Source organism: Tupaia chinensis, unplaced genomic scaffold, assembly GCF_000334495.1.
Source record: "Tupaia chinensis unplaced genomic scaffold, TupChi_1.0 Scaffold000249_1, whole genome shotgun sequence".
Taxonomy (NCBI): Eukaryota; Metazoa; Chordata; class Mammalia; order Scandentia; family Tupaiidae; genus Tupaia; species Tupaia belangeri.
Window position 1 is genome coordinate 629,707 of NW_006159728.1, and position 15,830 is coordinate 645,536.

At 44.1% G+C, this 15,830-nt stretch overlaps 1 protein-coding gene across 1 annotated transcript in view; it reads left to right on the forward strand.

The window, feature by feature from the left end:
- Positions 1–15,830, forward strand: part of BLVRA (biliverdin reductase A) — a 66,876-nt gene that overhangs the window by 2,054 nt on the left and 48,992 nt on the right. The window contains exon 2 of the mRNA XM_006148904.3: positions 7,512–7,544. Within this exon, the coding sequence (XP_006148966.1) occupies positions 7,512–7,544 (33 nt within the window). The remainder of the gene's footprint in view (positions 1–7,511; positions 7,545–15,830) is intronic.

A 15,830-nucleotide genomic window follows, 5' to 3' on the forward strand; every position in this document is an offset into this window, starting at 1 on the left:
AGGTCCGGCCCGCGGCCGCCGGAGTCCCGGCGCATCCTCGGTGCCGCCTGCCGCGCCCTACCCCGCTCAGGCCGGCGCGCACGGTCGAGCGGCTCTGCGGGCCGGGCCGGGATCTCTGGGCTCCCTGGGCGAGAGGCGCTCTCGAATAAACAAAAGACAATTTAGAAAGTGAAATCTATATTTTAAAATGCTTTTTTTCCCTTTTGTATGCAGACATAGGTAGGTTGGTGCAGCGTCAGTGTACCGCTTCTGCAGGGATTAACGGGGACTTCTCCAATGTGGGGACTGCAACTGGGCCCTGGGACTTGCAAATTGTGGGGTGAGGTCTGTGCCCGGGTGGGAGCCTTGAGACCCTCCCTGTCGCCGTCACTTAGCCTCTTCTGGCTGCACCTTCCTCTTTGGACACTGGGAATGATAGCTTTTGTCATAGGCGTCGTTGTGAGGTTGCGAGAGTTGGTGTTCTACTGTATAAAGTGCTCCCGACAAGAAATGCTCAGAAATGTGACTAACCATGAGCTGATTTGTATCCTACTTACATTTTCTAAAAAACTGGATTTGAGGCATCATACTTACACAGTTTGGGAACCTGATATTTTTTTGCTGAACATTATACGGTAAGAGTTTTCTGTCGTGAACTCCTGTACGTTCTTGGGCACCGTAACTTCTTGGTTTTTCATTTTTGTCTTCTGTAAAAGTGAGGATGATTATAACGCTTACTTGGGAGATGGTGTGAAGAATAAATGACTTACTAAACAGCTTCTGTTAGAGTCTCGGCGGCTGAAGATTCATTAGATGTATGTTAGTATCGTCTACGAAGCAAGCAATTCTGTGCTGACAGTTTTCTTCACCATAATGTAACTTCCATAGTATTATTTCCAAGAAATGATTGACAAAAAAGAATTGACACATTGCTAGTTTTTAAAAATATATTGTGTTGATAAATAGGTAGATCCTTTCCTTATACCTAACAGAGAAAGCAGCCTAAGGTCTCGTGGTAGAGTGTTCTAAGAGCAGTTCTGAATAGCCAGAGAGCTAAAACATACGAAAGACTCTGTAATTATGCTCGAACTTATAGACATAACCGTCAATATTTTCCCAATACTTCATAATTGTTTTTTTTTATTGTTCGTACTCCCCTGCTCATCCAGTTAACATCTGATTACAGTTAAAGATTTGCCACTTTGGGCCACAACTATTGATGTCTTTCGTTCTAATTATATTTTACTTTTTTTTTTTTTTTTGAGGTTTTTGCTATAGGGCATGTACGCTCGCCAGACAGACAGAGAGAGACAGAGAGACAGAAAGCGAGAAATCCCCCCCCAGGGGGGATGGCCACGCCGCAGTCCCTTCTCCTCCATTCTCCTCTCGGGATCTTGGGCACGCACGCACACGTGCCCGGTGTGTTTTAAGCCACCGGGTCCGGGACGCGAACTGTGGTCGACTACTTGACAGTCCAGCGACATAGCCATTACGCTAACTGCTGGTTCCCGTAATTATATTTTACTTTTTGATCTACATTTTTAGTCGCTCCCCATCATTTTTATATAATAAGTATAATATCTGGTAAAATACTCAAATCACCTGGGCTTCTATGTAGGGGTAATTCTGCACCAGAGGTGTGGGCTGCCAGAGGGCCCCATCACGCAGGAACTGTGGTGACATTTTCATTCCTGACTTTCCTTGGCCTTTATTGAAATGTCATACATATCAGTAGTAACGAGTTGGGACATTTCGTTTTTGCCATAGTGGTATAGTATTTAAGGTTTAGAAACAAGCTGATATTTAGCCATATATTTTGTCATTTGAAAAAAAAAAAAAGGCATGAGCCAGCAAGTGGCATGGTGAAGGCGTGAGATACCCATGCGGCTGGGAAGACAATCTCTCCACAAATGGGGCTTAGGGCTTGGTCCTGGGATGACCCTGTGACCCCAGAATACTCATCCACCGTGCACCCCCTTTCATCACTACAACATTATAATATACAATGAAATGGTCACACTACAGTAAGGTTTGCTCCTGTGAAAATCCAATGCCACCGCTGATCTGGCAGGTGGCAGAGCACAGGCAGCAACATGATAGGTGGGAAGTGGCTGCAAACACAGACGCACTTGCCCACCGCCCACCCCTGCTCCCTGGCCAGCAGACTGAACAAGCCTACTGCCCGTGGGTTGGGGACCCCTGCCCAACAGGATCCTGACACCATGATCCACCCCCAGCCCCAGACAGGCCAAGATTCATGGCCATACTTCCCCCTGGCACACCCGGGGATGTCCCCAGACTTGAGCTTGGGACCTTCCCACGTGGGTCGGCCCTGCAGAGCACATGCTATGGCTGTACCACCATCTGGCCCTTGTTCTCTGATGCTGTCGACCTCTGGCTTTGCTTCGTGCAGTGATGTCAAGTCATTCTGGTTTTTCGCTTCTGTTGTATTTCTTGAAAAACTTCAGTCCTTCTTTCATCTCACTTGTGTTGTTTGAGGTACTGAAACAAATATTTGCTGGCACCTGAGTAAATATCAGTAGTTGGATAGTTTGTACATAATGATTTTTCTTGTAGCTCAACTGTCCCTTTTTCCGTCATAGAAATCATTATCAGAAAACATTAGGGGCCAGCAGGTGGTGTGGTGGTTGGTGCTGATTCCCACATGGCTGACAATTTAAGTCCTGGATGTGGCAATTTGAAAATCACACTGGGCATGTGTGTGTGCATGCCCAAAATCCTGAGAGGAGAAGAATTGTGAGATGGCCATAGCCTCCTGCGGGTGATTTCTGACTCTCTGTCTCTCTGTCTCTCTCCAGGGAGTGTTCATGCCTTATGGCAAAACCTAAAAGAAAAAAAGAAAAGAAAACCTTAGAGTTTGAAAGAGCCTTAAACTTTCTCACCTGAAATCTAAGAATTTACAGTCCCTTAAAAAAACAGCATGTGAAAACAGAACAGTCGAAGAACAGGAAATGCTGTGTGTAGAGAGTCAAATGGTTGGTGCAGTAACTATTGAGGACACAAATGACACATTGAAATCTTGCTTGTGAAGAGTCTTGATTGATCTGCCCAGGAAAGAAAACTTGTTTTCTCTCGAGATTTTAAAAAGCATATTAGAATATTTTAAATTAGAAGCAAAAGTTAGACCTACATGTATTTTGCTTCTGGTTTTGTGGAAGGTTTATGTTCTTTTGTACCCCGCCCCTGCCATTTGTGAGTTGTGCTGTGTATTCTCAGCTGTTCCAGCAGTTCATGGTTTCTTCTAGAACTTGACCAAGTAGAACGAGTCTTTTGGCAGTAGATAACCAGGGTTGTGACCTGGACCTTCTGGGAAGTCCATGTCTTTAGTACATGTACAGAACTCCAGAATTCCAAATTTCACCCCAATTTTGAAATTCTACAATTATATGTGTTAATAAACAACTATTGAAAATATGGATATACCCTTCCAAGTTAAAATATCCTGGATGTTTATTAGTAAGAGTAATTTGCTTCATATTACCATGTTTGTCTCCTATTATTTCAAGATCACTTAAAATAAAAGATTTAGAAGCTTTTGAAATGGGAGTGAGGAGGAATAGGAGACTCGGAGGAAATGGGAGACGCTAGAAAGACCGGGTGAAGAGAGAGGAGAGAGGCACTTGCGTCCCAAAAGTGCCAGGAACGAGCTTTACCAGTTGAGCACTTCTGTGCCCGGGGCCTGGATTACAGCATCGTCACCACCTCTCATAACTTGAGCCTAGACCCAGCTTATTTATATCCATCTGCACCCAAACAACCAGAGGAACAGAGCCTTCAGTTAACCAAGCCGGACACCAAGGAAATTAAACTGAAAGAATGAAGAACTAGAAGTGGGTTGAATTCCATCAGGTCGGGACCAGCAGATGGCGTGATGATTAAACCCCACATGGTCAACCCAGGGTTAAGTCCGGGACCTGTTGGCTCACTTTCTCATGCCATATAGTAAATTAAAATAATAATAAGTAAAAAAATTAAATCTTAAAAAAAAATTCTTTCAAGTCACCACTGAAAGAACTTGAGAGTCATTTAAATTCATCTCTTCCCTTTCTTTTTTCAAGGTGAAGAAACTAAGATGCAGGGAAACCATGGACCTTGGCCTTGAACACACAGCTAGTGGGTCCCAGGCCCGGTCTAGAATTCTGGTCTTTTGAGTCACAGATAAGCTCTTTGTCCTCCAGAGAGATGGCTTGTCACTGTGCACTTGAGCATATTGTCTTCCAAGACAAAGCAAGTAAAGGCTCTGCATGGGCTTTATGAACTGCTGTGCAGTTCATCCCCGGTGGTATACCTCGGTGGTATGCCTAATGTGGTAGGATTTCTAGGCAGGATTCTTTCTCATGCATATGGTCTGGTTTTTTGTTCTTTTGCTCTGTTTTCCCCAGTTTCTGTAGAATTCATAGTAATGTTTTGTAGACTGCTTTTTTTCTCTTTTTTTGAGAGAGAGGCTTTTGCTGTAGAGCGTGTGCGCTTACCAGAAAGAGAGACAGAGAGACAGAAAGTGAGAAATCACCCCTCAGGGACGATAGCCACACCGCAATCCCTTCTCCTCCATTCTCCTCTCAGGATCTTGGGCACACACGTGCCTGGCGTGAGTTTAAGCCACTGGGTCCAGGACTCGAACCACGGTCGGCTACGTGGGAGTCCGGCAACATGGCCGTTATGCCATCTGTTGGTCCCTGTAAACTGCTTTTATAGGCAAGCTTTTCTTCTTTTTTTTTTTTTTTTGGAGAGATTTTCACTGTAGGGTGCGTGCGCTCACCAGACAGACAGAGAGAGACATAGGCAAGCTTTTCTGTAAATTTTCATTGGAAAAATAAGGATGAAGAACAGTGTAATGGTTTCTCCTGACTGGGGTTTGGTGCTTGAAGACAGAAATAGGAAGTGGTGGAGATGGTAGGTCAGAGGTTGTATGCATTTGGAATTTGAATAGGTATTGCTAAACTGTCTTCAGTAAAGGTAATACCCACCTATGGTCCCCCAGTAATATCAGAGAGTATATTCCTTAACTACACTTTGATCAACACATTACAGACATTTTGGTTTGCAGTCTGAGATAGGCATCTTAGTGAAATTATAATTGACGTTCTGTGACTATGACTGAGGTTGAGTATCATTCTTCCTGTTTTAGGAGTTGCTTAATTCCCTTTCCTGGGAGCCAGAGAATGTTTTAGAGCTGGGACAGATCTTCAAGATGCAGTCAGCTGTTCAGCTTACAGATGAGGAGCCCTTTTGACCATAGCTGCTTAGGTCGTACATGACTGATGCAGAACCAGACACCAGTCTCTGTGTTTATAAAGACAGCACCTGCAAAGGTCTCTGGGACAATCTGAGGTTTGGCTGTAGAACTAGATAATCTGGAAATTACAGGGTAGTGCCATCATACTTTGGCTATGAAGCTAAGTGCTTTTACTCTCCCTAAACTTGCAGGTACTTCATCTATAAAATAAAATTATTATTAACTTTTGTGTTTGCCACGATTGTGATGATTAGAGTTAATGTACTTGAACATGTAAAGTAGCTGACATGGGAGGCTCACGACTGTTATTGTCTCCCTCATATTTGTGCATTTTGTTACCTGACTTCCTCACACACATCTAAGTCCAGACTTAGACTAAAGTTCTTATAAAGGAAGGAAAGCCCAGTAGAGTTGGGGAGGGCATCTCTGCGGCATTCCAAGTAGCAAGGGGTGGGCTCCGAGACTGTGCCTTGGGGACACCTGCAATGCAGGCTTGACTTCTCTCCCTTCCCCTGCGCTCCAGTTTAGCTGCCAGTTATCTCCCTTAGCCAGGTGAGAAATGTTGTAGGAAGACATACCTATACTGACTCTCCAGGATCTGAGAAGGAAGTCCATTCACCTTTGCGGATTTTTTTTTTCCCAATGAGTTCCTCCTCTTCAGATTTATCAGGAGCTATGGAAAGGTTCCGGATTACAGAAGGAAAGATCGCATGTGTGCTGTGCTGGTGGCACCATGAGATACACTTTTAAAGCAAGAAAGAGGAATAGGAAGAGGGAAGAGAAGCCAGTGGGTGGAAACATGCTCTTTCTTTCTCATTTTTTAATTGCCAACGTGCATGTGCACTCTCTGAAGAAAAACAGAGACAAAGAGTGGGAGGAGAAAGCACTCCCCCCCACCCCACCCCACACACACTGCGGCGTAGTCCCCACAATTCCTTCTTCACCCTTGCTGCATCCTGTCAGGATTTGGGGCACACACGTACACACTCGGTGTGGTTTTCAAGCCTCCGGGTTGAGACTCAAGCCAAAGTTGCCATGTGGAATCTGGTTCCCTTAATCACTGGGCTGTGAGCTAGCCCAGAACATGTAAGTCATGATGCATTTTTGCATAGAGAAACACGTTATGACTTTTCCGACAAGCCAATAATTTATACACAAAAACCAGAGAATCGTCCCAGGTAGTCTTTCCGGGTAATCTTAGGGTTACCAAGAGTCAAGGTTTCTTTTCCTTTTTTTTTTTTAAATGGGAGTTATTATTTCACTTTTATTATTCATGGTTATCTTTCCTGTGCTTCACCAAAGTAAGATCACTGACAGGGCTGGGTCTGAAGACGGGGCAGGGCTAGAGTGGCATCTTTATTCCTCCATTACCTCTGGCTACCCACTTGCCCCGCCCTTGCCTGCTCTTTTCCCTCTCTCTTGTTTCCCCTTACCTCCACTTTGCTTCCTGCATTTCTTCTAAGTAGTCTATTCAACGCTAAGAGTCCCAAATAGCCTGTTGAATTGTTCTTTTAGCATAATAAATTGAAGTTCTCTGCAAGGTCAGCTAAAAGGGCAAACAAAAGATGTGTTCGTGTTAGCATGTGTGTGTGTGTGTGTGTGTGTGTTTCTCATTGCCTTCCTTGTCCCAATAAAAGAAAGCTAGATATAGACAAACAGTTGGAGTAGTGGCTATGTCTTTGGACTCCCATGTAGTCAACTGTGATTCAAGTCCTGGACCCGGTGGCTTAAACTCACGCTGGGCACATGTGTGTGCATGCCCAAGATCCCGAGAGGAGAATGGAGGAGAAGGTATTGCGGTGTGGCCATCCCCCCTGGGAGGGTGATTTCTTGCTTTCTGTCTCTCTCTCTCTCTCTCTCTCTCTCTCTCTCTGTCTTTCTGGTGAGTGCACATGCCCTATAGCAAAAACCTCTCCAAAAAAAAAAAAGAAGAAAGCCAGATAAAAAAGCTGTCCTTTCCAAGCAGCAACTTTGGAATGTGTGTCATTCCCGTGGAGTCTGCATTTCAGCTGCTCTTCCAGGCGTTGGAAACGCCCTTCTCTAGAGAAACATTGCTGGTATGACATCCCAGGGATGTCGGCCACCATCCTCCCCACAGTAAACACTGACCTGGGTGTCCTTCCTGAGGGCACGAGGTGGTAAAAGTATTGGGGAAGGTGGGACTAAAGAAGTAGGAAGTAGTGGGGGAGAAATGGGGTACCAAAGGGAGGTGTTTGCATAGGATTTAAGGCTGGTGCCGCCAGGGCCCTGAACCTCTCTGCTTTTGTCTTTACAGCTGCTGAAGGAAGAGGCCAGGATGAATGCACAGGTGAGTTCTTCCAAAAAACTAAGGGGTACTTTTCTTAGTGTCCCCCATTGCTTTTGCAGAGTTATCTTTCTCTCCTTCAGGGCTTTCAGAACTATCAACACCAACCTGAAAACACTTTCCCTCCATCCTGCTGGTACATGCATGGCTCTGGGTGATTCAGGAAGAATTAGGCCTATCTGGGTTCTTATCTATGACCGGCTAGATTCCGTTAGATTCCAGCGCACCCACTAAAGCTAATCTTGAAGTGTCACTCATGACTGCGGGGTGTCTGCTGGGCATCTTCTTCTGCTTTGTCTAGTGTTGAGCTGATTCCCCCACCTCTTTTCCTCCTGTCTTGTTGATCCACCATGGCAGACACAGAGCCCATCCCCACAAGATGGTGGTCAGATGAGAGTGACACTTAAGCTGGGTTTTCTGGTGCTTACAGCCCAGCACTTTCTCACTGATAAATGTCCCTTCCACTGTAAAAGACACATGGAGAGCCAGGAATAGAGGGAGAGACAGCTTTGTGCTCTTCGTGTTGTAAGGTGTCTCAAAACCCTCACCTGGGTGCTCAGCACGTGCCCCAGGCCCTCCATGTAGCTAGCCACAGGCGACTCTCGTTCCCATTATCCTGAGCAACCAGGCCCAGTCTTCCATCATTGCCCCAGGCCCTCCATGTAGCTAGCCACAGGCCACTCTCGTTCCCATTGTCCTGAGCAACCAGGACTCCTAAGTTCTGTATTTCTCCAAGACCCCTCTTCACTCCTTGCATCGGGATCACTATTTATTTTGCAGAGAAATGTAAAAAAATTCCATCTCAGATCATCTTCCTCTGTTCCTGGCTTTCTATATGTGTTGTTCCTCTTGTTAAAGTGAAGGGGATGTTTATCAGTGAGAGAGTGCTGGGCTGGAAGTACTGAAAAACCCAACTTGATGTGTGTGTGTGTGTGTGTGTGTGTTTTCCTTTGCTTTTTTTCTGGAGGCCTAGCTGAAGGATAGGCTTCAGGGCAGTTGATCCAGTGGCTCAGTGATCTCACAAGGATCTGGGATCTTCTCATCTCTTCTGCTCTCCATGTATTTGGTTCATCCTTGGACAAGTTCCCCTTGAGGTTGCAGCGGTTGGGGCTACGCATTCTCAGTTCCTTGCAGCAGGATAAGAAGTGGCATCCTACAGCTTTTTCAGAAGTGCAGGAATCTCTTTTTTTGAAGCCCCACCAAATGCCTCCTTCGGTTTTATTGGCTAGAATCAGTTCACATGGCCTGTCCTGGGCCAGTTACTGTGCCAGAGGAGCAGGGATTTTGCTGATTGGCTTAGATGAATCAAGCCAACCTTGGAGCAGCTTCCACTTCTACCACCTGCGTGAGGTCTATGAAGAAGAAAAGAGATCGGGTGTTGAGCAGGACCCATGTGCCCTGATACGAGGCATTTCTGGTCCCGCACCCTTCTCCATAACCTGAAATCGCAGATTCTCCCATCTGCTCAGCTCTTACTGGCCTCCTTATCTCCTCCTCCAGCTGTCCTGTTAACCTCATTTCTACCAGTTCTTTTTTTCACTATTCCAGAATGCTTTAGTTACCACTTTAGAACAAAGCAGCACCTCCCATCCTGTCAAGTAGCTGTTAACACTGTCTTCCTCATTTCCTTTGAGACAATTATCTTGAAAGAGATGTCTGTAGGTGTTTTCTCCATTCTCTTTTCTGAGTCATACTCAATTTGTTGCAGTCTGACCTCGTTTCCTACCATTACACTGAAATTAGTCTTGCCAGGGTCACGAATGTTTTCTTTAAATTTTATAAATTGTTTTTGTAATATAAACACAATTGTGCATCACCTAATGACTGGGATCCATTCTGAGAAATGTGTCATTGATAGGCAGTTTCATGCATGCGAAAACATCATAGAGTGTGCGTATGCAAACCCAGATGGTCCTAATACACATCTACACTGTTAAAATCTTTTTAAAAAAAATTTTGCCAGAGGGCATGTGCACTTGCTAGAGAGAGAAAGAGAAAGAGGAACGGAGAGAAAGCACCACCTATTGGGAATGGCCATGCCACAGTCCCTTCTCTTACAGTTTTTCCTCCTCTCAGGATTTTGGGCATGTATGCACACACACCCAGTGTGTTTTTCAGGCCACAGGGTGTGGGACTCTGTGCAATTAGTTATGTGGGATCCCGTTGCCTTAATCACCAGATGGCCCTCCTATTAAAATCTTATGGGACCACCATCACATGTGCAATCCATCATTGACTGAAATGTTCTTACGCAGTGAAGGACTATACATGCACGTAATACAGAACTGAAGAGCTATGAAATGATACTTGTCAAAAGAAAATCTCCCTAGCACCTTATCTCAGCCAGGCACCCCTCCCTGGGGCTGTCTTCCGTGAACTGCTTTCTTATACCTCTGACCTCTTTACCTAGAAGCCTCTGTGGCTCTCTCTATAGTTCACTCTGATTCCCCAGGCCCTTTAAGTTCTGAAGGATAGAATCTTTGCATTACTCCTTAGGTCGTACAGGCTGGCCCACTCAAGTAGCAGTTCCATCAGTCATCAAGTATCGCTTCTGTCATTTCATTTCTACCTCTTCTTCACTGATGGCTTGTTCCTCTTAATCTTTTCAAAGCACTCCTAGGTGTGGGTCCCCCTCTAGCTAACTGCGGTTTTATTGGCTAGAATCAGTTCACATGGCCTGTCCTGGGCCAGTTACTGTGCCAGAGGAGCAGGGATTTTGCTGATTGGCTTAGATGAATCAAGCCAACCTTGGAGCAGCTTCCACTTCTACCACCTGCGTGAGGTCTATGAAGAAGAAAAGAGATCGGGTGTTGAGCAGGACCCATGTGCCCTGATACGAGGCATTTCTGGTCCCGCACCCTTCTCCATAACCTGAAATCGCAGATTCTCCCATCTGCTCAGCTCTTACTGGCCTCCTTATCTCCTCCTCCAGCTGTCCTGTTAACCTCATTTCTACCAGTTCTTTTTTTCACTATTCCAGAATGCTTTAGTTACCACTTTAGAACAAAGCAGCACCTCCCATCCTGTCAAGTAGCTGTTAACACTGTCTTCCTCATTTCCTTTGAGACAATTATCTTGAAAGAGATGTCTGTAGGTGTTTTCTCCATTCTCTTTTCTGAGTCATACTCAATTTGTTGCAGTCTGACCTCGTTTCCTACCATTACACTGAAATTAGTCTTGCCAGGGTCACGAATGTTTTCTTTAAATTTTATAAATTGTTTTTGTAATATAAACACAATTGTGCATCACCTAATGACTGGGATCCATTCTGAGAAATGTGTCATTGATAGGCAGTTTCATGCATGCGAAAACATCATAGAGTGTGCGTATGCAAACCCAGATGGTCCTAATACACATCTACACTGCAGTTTCATGCATGCGAAAACATCATAGAGTACAAACCCAGATGGTCCTATTACACATCTACACTGTTAAAATCTTTTTAAAAAAAATTTTGCCAGAGGGCATGTGCACTTGCTAGAGAGAGAAAGAGAAAGAGGAACGGAGAGAAAGCACCACCTATTGGGAATGGCCATGCCACAGTCCCTTCTCTTACAGTTTTTCCTTCTCTCAGGATTTTGGGCATGTATGCACACACACCCAGTGTGTTTTTCAGGCCACAGGGTGTGGGACTCTGTGCAATTAGTTATGTGGGATCCCGTTGCCTTAATCACCAGATGGCCCTCCTATTAAAATCTTATGGGACCACCATCACATGTGCAATCCATCATTGACTGAAATGTTCTTACGCAGTGAAGGACTATACATGCACGTAATACAGAACTGAAGAGCTATGAAATGATACTTGTCAAAAGAAAATCTCCCTAGCACCTTATCTCAGCCAGGCACCCCTCCCTGGGGCTGTCTTCCGTGAACTGCTTTCTTATACCTCTGACCTCTTTACCTAGACGCCTCTGTGGCTCTCTCTATAGTTCACTCTGATTCCCCAGGCCCTTTAAGTTCTGAAGGATAGAATCTTTGCATTACTCCTTAGGTCATACACGCTGGCCCACTCAAGTAGCAGTTCCATCAGTCATCAAGTATCGCTTCTGTCATTTCATTTCTACCTCTTCTTCACTGATGGCTTGTTCCTCTTAATCTTTTCAAAGCACTCCTAGGTGTGGGTCCCCCTCTAGCTAAATCCCTTTCTCTTCTGCCTTGAATACATGTCGCACAGTGTCTGTGACCACCTTCTCACTCCTTTCATATCCATGTACCACAGTCTGACTTTGTTCCCACTGCTCCACCACTCAGCGGAAGGTAACCAGTGAGCTTACATGATCAAATATGGTGGACTTTTTTCTTGGAGCATTTGATACTATTGACCACATTCTTCTTGAAACCCTTGACAGCCAGGGTTTCTTCCTTCTCTTAGACTCTTCCTTAGGCTCCTCTTCTTTATACTTCTTGAGAGTTTGTCTTTTCCAGGGCACTTCTTGTTCTACTCACTGCCCTGAGAACACGTGTTCCCATAGCTTTTAGTATCAGTTGTATGTTTAGATCGTCCCCAGTGGATCTACTCGAGCAGGTTTTTCTCCTCAGCTCCGGATCCATACATCTAGAAGTCTGTCGCTCATCTTCATTTAAAGGTTCTATTGGTCTCCCGAACTCTTTCTAACTCAAGCTAAACGTTCTGAATTTTTTTTTTTTTTTTTTTTTTTTTTTAATTTCCAGGAGGGCACTCACCAGAGACACATGGTCATACAGCAGTCCATTCTCCTCCATTTCTCCATCCATTTGGGATTTTACACACACACACGAGCGCATCCACTATGTTTCTCCATCTGTTAGGGACGGGATTTGAACCATGGTCAGTCATGTGTGATCTGCTTCCTTAACCATTAGGCCATGGAGTGATCCCTGTACTTTTCTGCCTTTTTTTTTCTTTTTAGAATTATTCATTTAATTTTATTTATTTATTATTATTCTTTAATTTAACCAGAGAGAGAGAGAGTCCAAGCCACCAGGGCCAGGACTCAAACCACAGTCATCCATGTGGGAGTTCAACGCCTGAACCACCATGCCACCTGCTTGACCCCGGACTTCCTGCTTTTCACCGGCCCCCAAATTGCTCCTTCTGGAGCCCCTTGAGGGAGTGGCAGCCCAGCTGTCCATCACCTGGTGATCCCCTCACTCCTTTCTGACACTCTAAATGATGTTGGCAGCCCAGCTGTCCATCACCTGGTGATCCTCTCACTCCTTTCTGACACTAAATGCTGGAAATCCTATCATTTCCTTTTTCACTCAGTCACAGAAATGTACATGACACTACACATCTGGCAGACTCGACTGGTTTGATGGCTGTCATGGTGAAAAATACATATTGTTACGGTACTGGTAATCATTGAACTTATCAAAAGGAGATCACGGTATCTTCCAAATCCATGTTTCTTGTTTTCTGCCTCCTCCTCACTAATTCACTTATGCAATTCTTTGCTTATTCTTCTTTATTCACCCACCTCTAAGTCATTTTTTTCTCCTTTTTGGGGTTAGGAGAGGAGACCTCAGGCCCAGAGGATAGTCCTCATCCCCCGTTCGTGACACTTCGTCTTTGTTGGTCTGTGCAAGGCCCTTCTCTTGTACTTATCTATTTTTTATTCCCCTTTTCTCTATCCTCATTCTCATCCTGCCAAAGACAGCCATTCTAATATGATAGATTGGTACCAGCAGTTGGCATAATGGCTATGTTGCAGGACTCCCATGTAGTCAACCACAGTTTGAGTCCTGGACCTGGTGGCTTAAACTCATGCCAGGCACATGTGCGTGCATGTGTGCCCAAGATCCCAAGAGGAGAATGGAGGAGAAGAGATTGTGGCGTGGCCATCCTCCCTGGGGTGTGATTTCTCACTTTCTGTCTCTCTGTCTCTCTCTGTCTTTCTGGTGAGCACACGTGCTCTATAGCAAAAACCTCTTCAAAAAACAAAAAAAACTAATATGTTAGATGTTATACTTTTTGTTTGTGAATGTTCATGAAGATATTTTTGTTCAAATACATTTTAAATTATGTACACCGGTTGCCTCTCTGTGTTTTTGGTGTACAGACTGTAAGTTAAAACACATGCATTACTTTTTGTAACCATCACCACAATCAGGATTAGAATCGCAACCTGAAACATTCCTTCTTTTGCTCCTTTGCAGTTACAAGTTAACTCCTCACCCACTCCTGGTAACTACTGTGTGTAAGCTTTTAATTTACATGATCATCTTTTGCCACAGTTTATATCTCATTTTCTAACTCATTTTTTTTTCTACAGAGCACTAAGTTTTCAAGATGTAACGTGCAGTTTGTCTGCTACATAGTACCCCAAGATGTGTATCTGTGTAATCCTAACAAAAAGCCAGTGAGGAAGGTTCTATTATTACCTATTTTGTAGATGAAGAAAATGTCAGTTAAGTCAATTGCTCTGAGTCATAAGGTATTAAGGAGCAGAATGGGGATATACGCCCTGATGTTTCAGACTTCGGGAATGCCTTCATTCTTGTCTGGAGAACAGTGGTGCAGAAGGATCATCGGCCACAGTCAGGTGTTTTCATTTGTTTCCTTTTTTTTTTTTTTCATAGGCTGTGTGTGTTTTCCAGGAAGAGACACAGAAAGAGAGAGAGGGAAACTGAGAAATTATCCCCAGGGGAGATGGCCATGCCACAATCCCTTCTTCTCCATTCTCTTCTCAGTATTTTGAGCATGTGCATACACACATGCTTGTCATGTTGTTTGAGCCACTGGTTCTTGATTTGAACTGCAGTTGACTATATGGAAATCCAACCACCTTACCCACCATACCACCTGCTGCTCCCCACAGTCAGGCTTTTGTCTTGTTTTTTTTTAATCTCAGAAGGTGTTTGTCTAATGAAGGAATGACTCCTAGGAATCCACGCGTTTCAAGCTGAGTGCCTGATGGGATTCATGGAACCACTGGCCTTTGCCCAGAAGTTCGGAAGCCAGCCAGTCATGTGAGGTGGATGACTGTAGTTTAGCACAGAGCACAAAGATCCGGCTTGGGAAGGTGGGGATGGACAGCCACATAGAAGTGACTGGTTAGCATTTTTTCTTGGGGCTGGTGCTTGGAGGAAAGGATGACCACAGCTCAAGGTGGAGTTTTCAGCACAGATACCATCACAAAACCCTTGAGAATGAGGGAACTACTCCTTCCCACCCCTCGCAATTCTGGAAATTGAGGGGAGAGAGAAGAACAGAGTAAGGAGTGAGCTTTGGGAAATGCACGTTTAGGGGGATAAAGAAGGAAAGTGGTAAAGTATGAGAAGAAAACCTCAGCATGAGGTGAGAGAAGACAAGGAAGAAATGAGTTTAAAGACAGCCCAGTTAAATGTCAACTGTGCCTGAAGTCCAGGAGAATGTGGACAAGATGAAGCCTTTTGAATGTCTTGGAAAAAACATCTTAGATCAACTGTGGTGAAAAGGTACAGGAGGAAAAATCAGGTTTAGTGGGGCCAGAAAGGATGTAAGGAGGCAGTAGTTGTAATCTAGTTGTGAGGAGTCCAGGTGACTTGAGGGCATTAGGCGGGGAGTGGCTGGGGCACAGAGGGTTCTGGAGGCTGGGTAGCAGAGAATACCAAGCACTTCAAGAGGGAGATCCAGGAAGAAAGATGGGAGTGAACCCAACACCACCAGCTACAGAGTGCCTATTCTGAATAGTTGTTTATATTTCAGATAGCTAATACATTCACAGGATACACAAATTTAAAGAACAAAAATGGAAACTAAAAGAGTTACTATGTGAAGTCCTCTTCCTTTCCTTAAAAATAAATAATTCTTTTTAAAATTTTATTTTTAATTTTAATTAATTAATTAATTAACATTCATTCCCTGAGCATCGTCACAGCATACGAAACGTGATTTTCCATCCAGAATATACTGCATAGTGGCTTAATCATACATGTTATTATCAATAATTTTCCATTTATAGTTTCATATATATATATATATATATATATATATATGTTGTGTGTGAGTGTGTATATACATATATATATATGTGTATATACTTCCCCCATTTCTCACCCTCTACCATTTCTCACCTTTCTCTCACACTATCTCAGATGTCTACAGTTGTTTTCCATTCCTTTCCCCCCCACATTTTATTGATTCACAAAATTCCTTAAATAATCTATTTTCAATAGCAAGTTCAGCTGGTATATACATATCTGTGAATAAATGTCTGGCTTTAGGCATGAAACTCTGAGTAAAATAAATATACTATAAAGCAACACAGAGAAGAAGGTTTCACATGGCTCCAGCGAACTGGATATTTCAGGGTATCAAGATTTTCT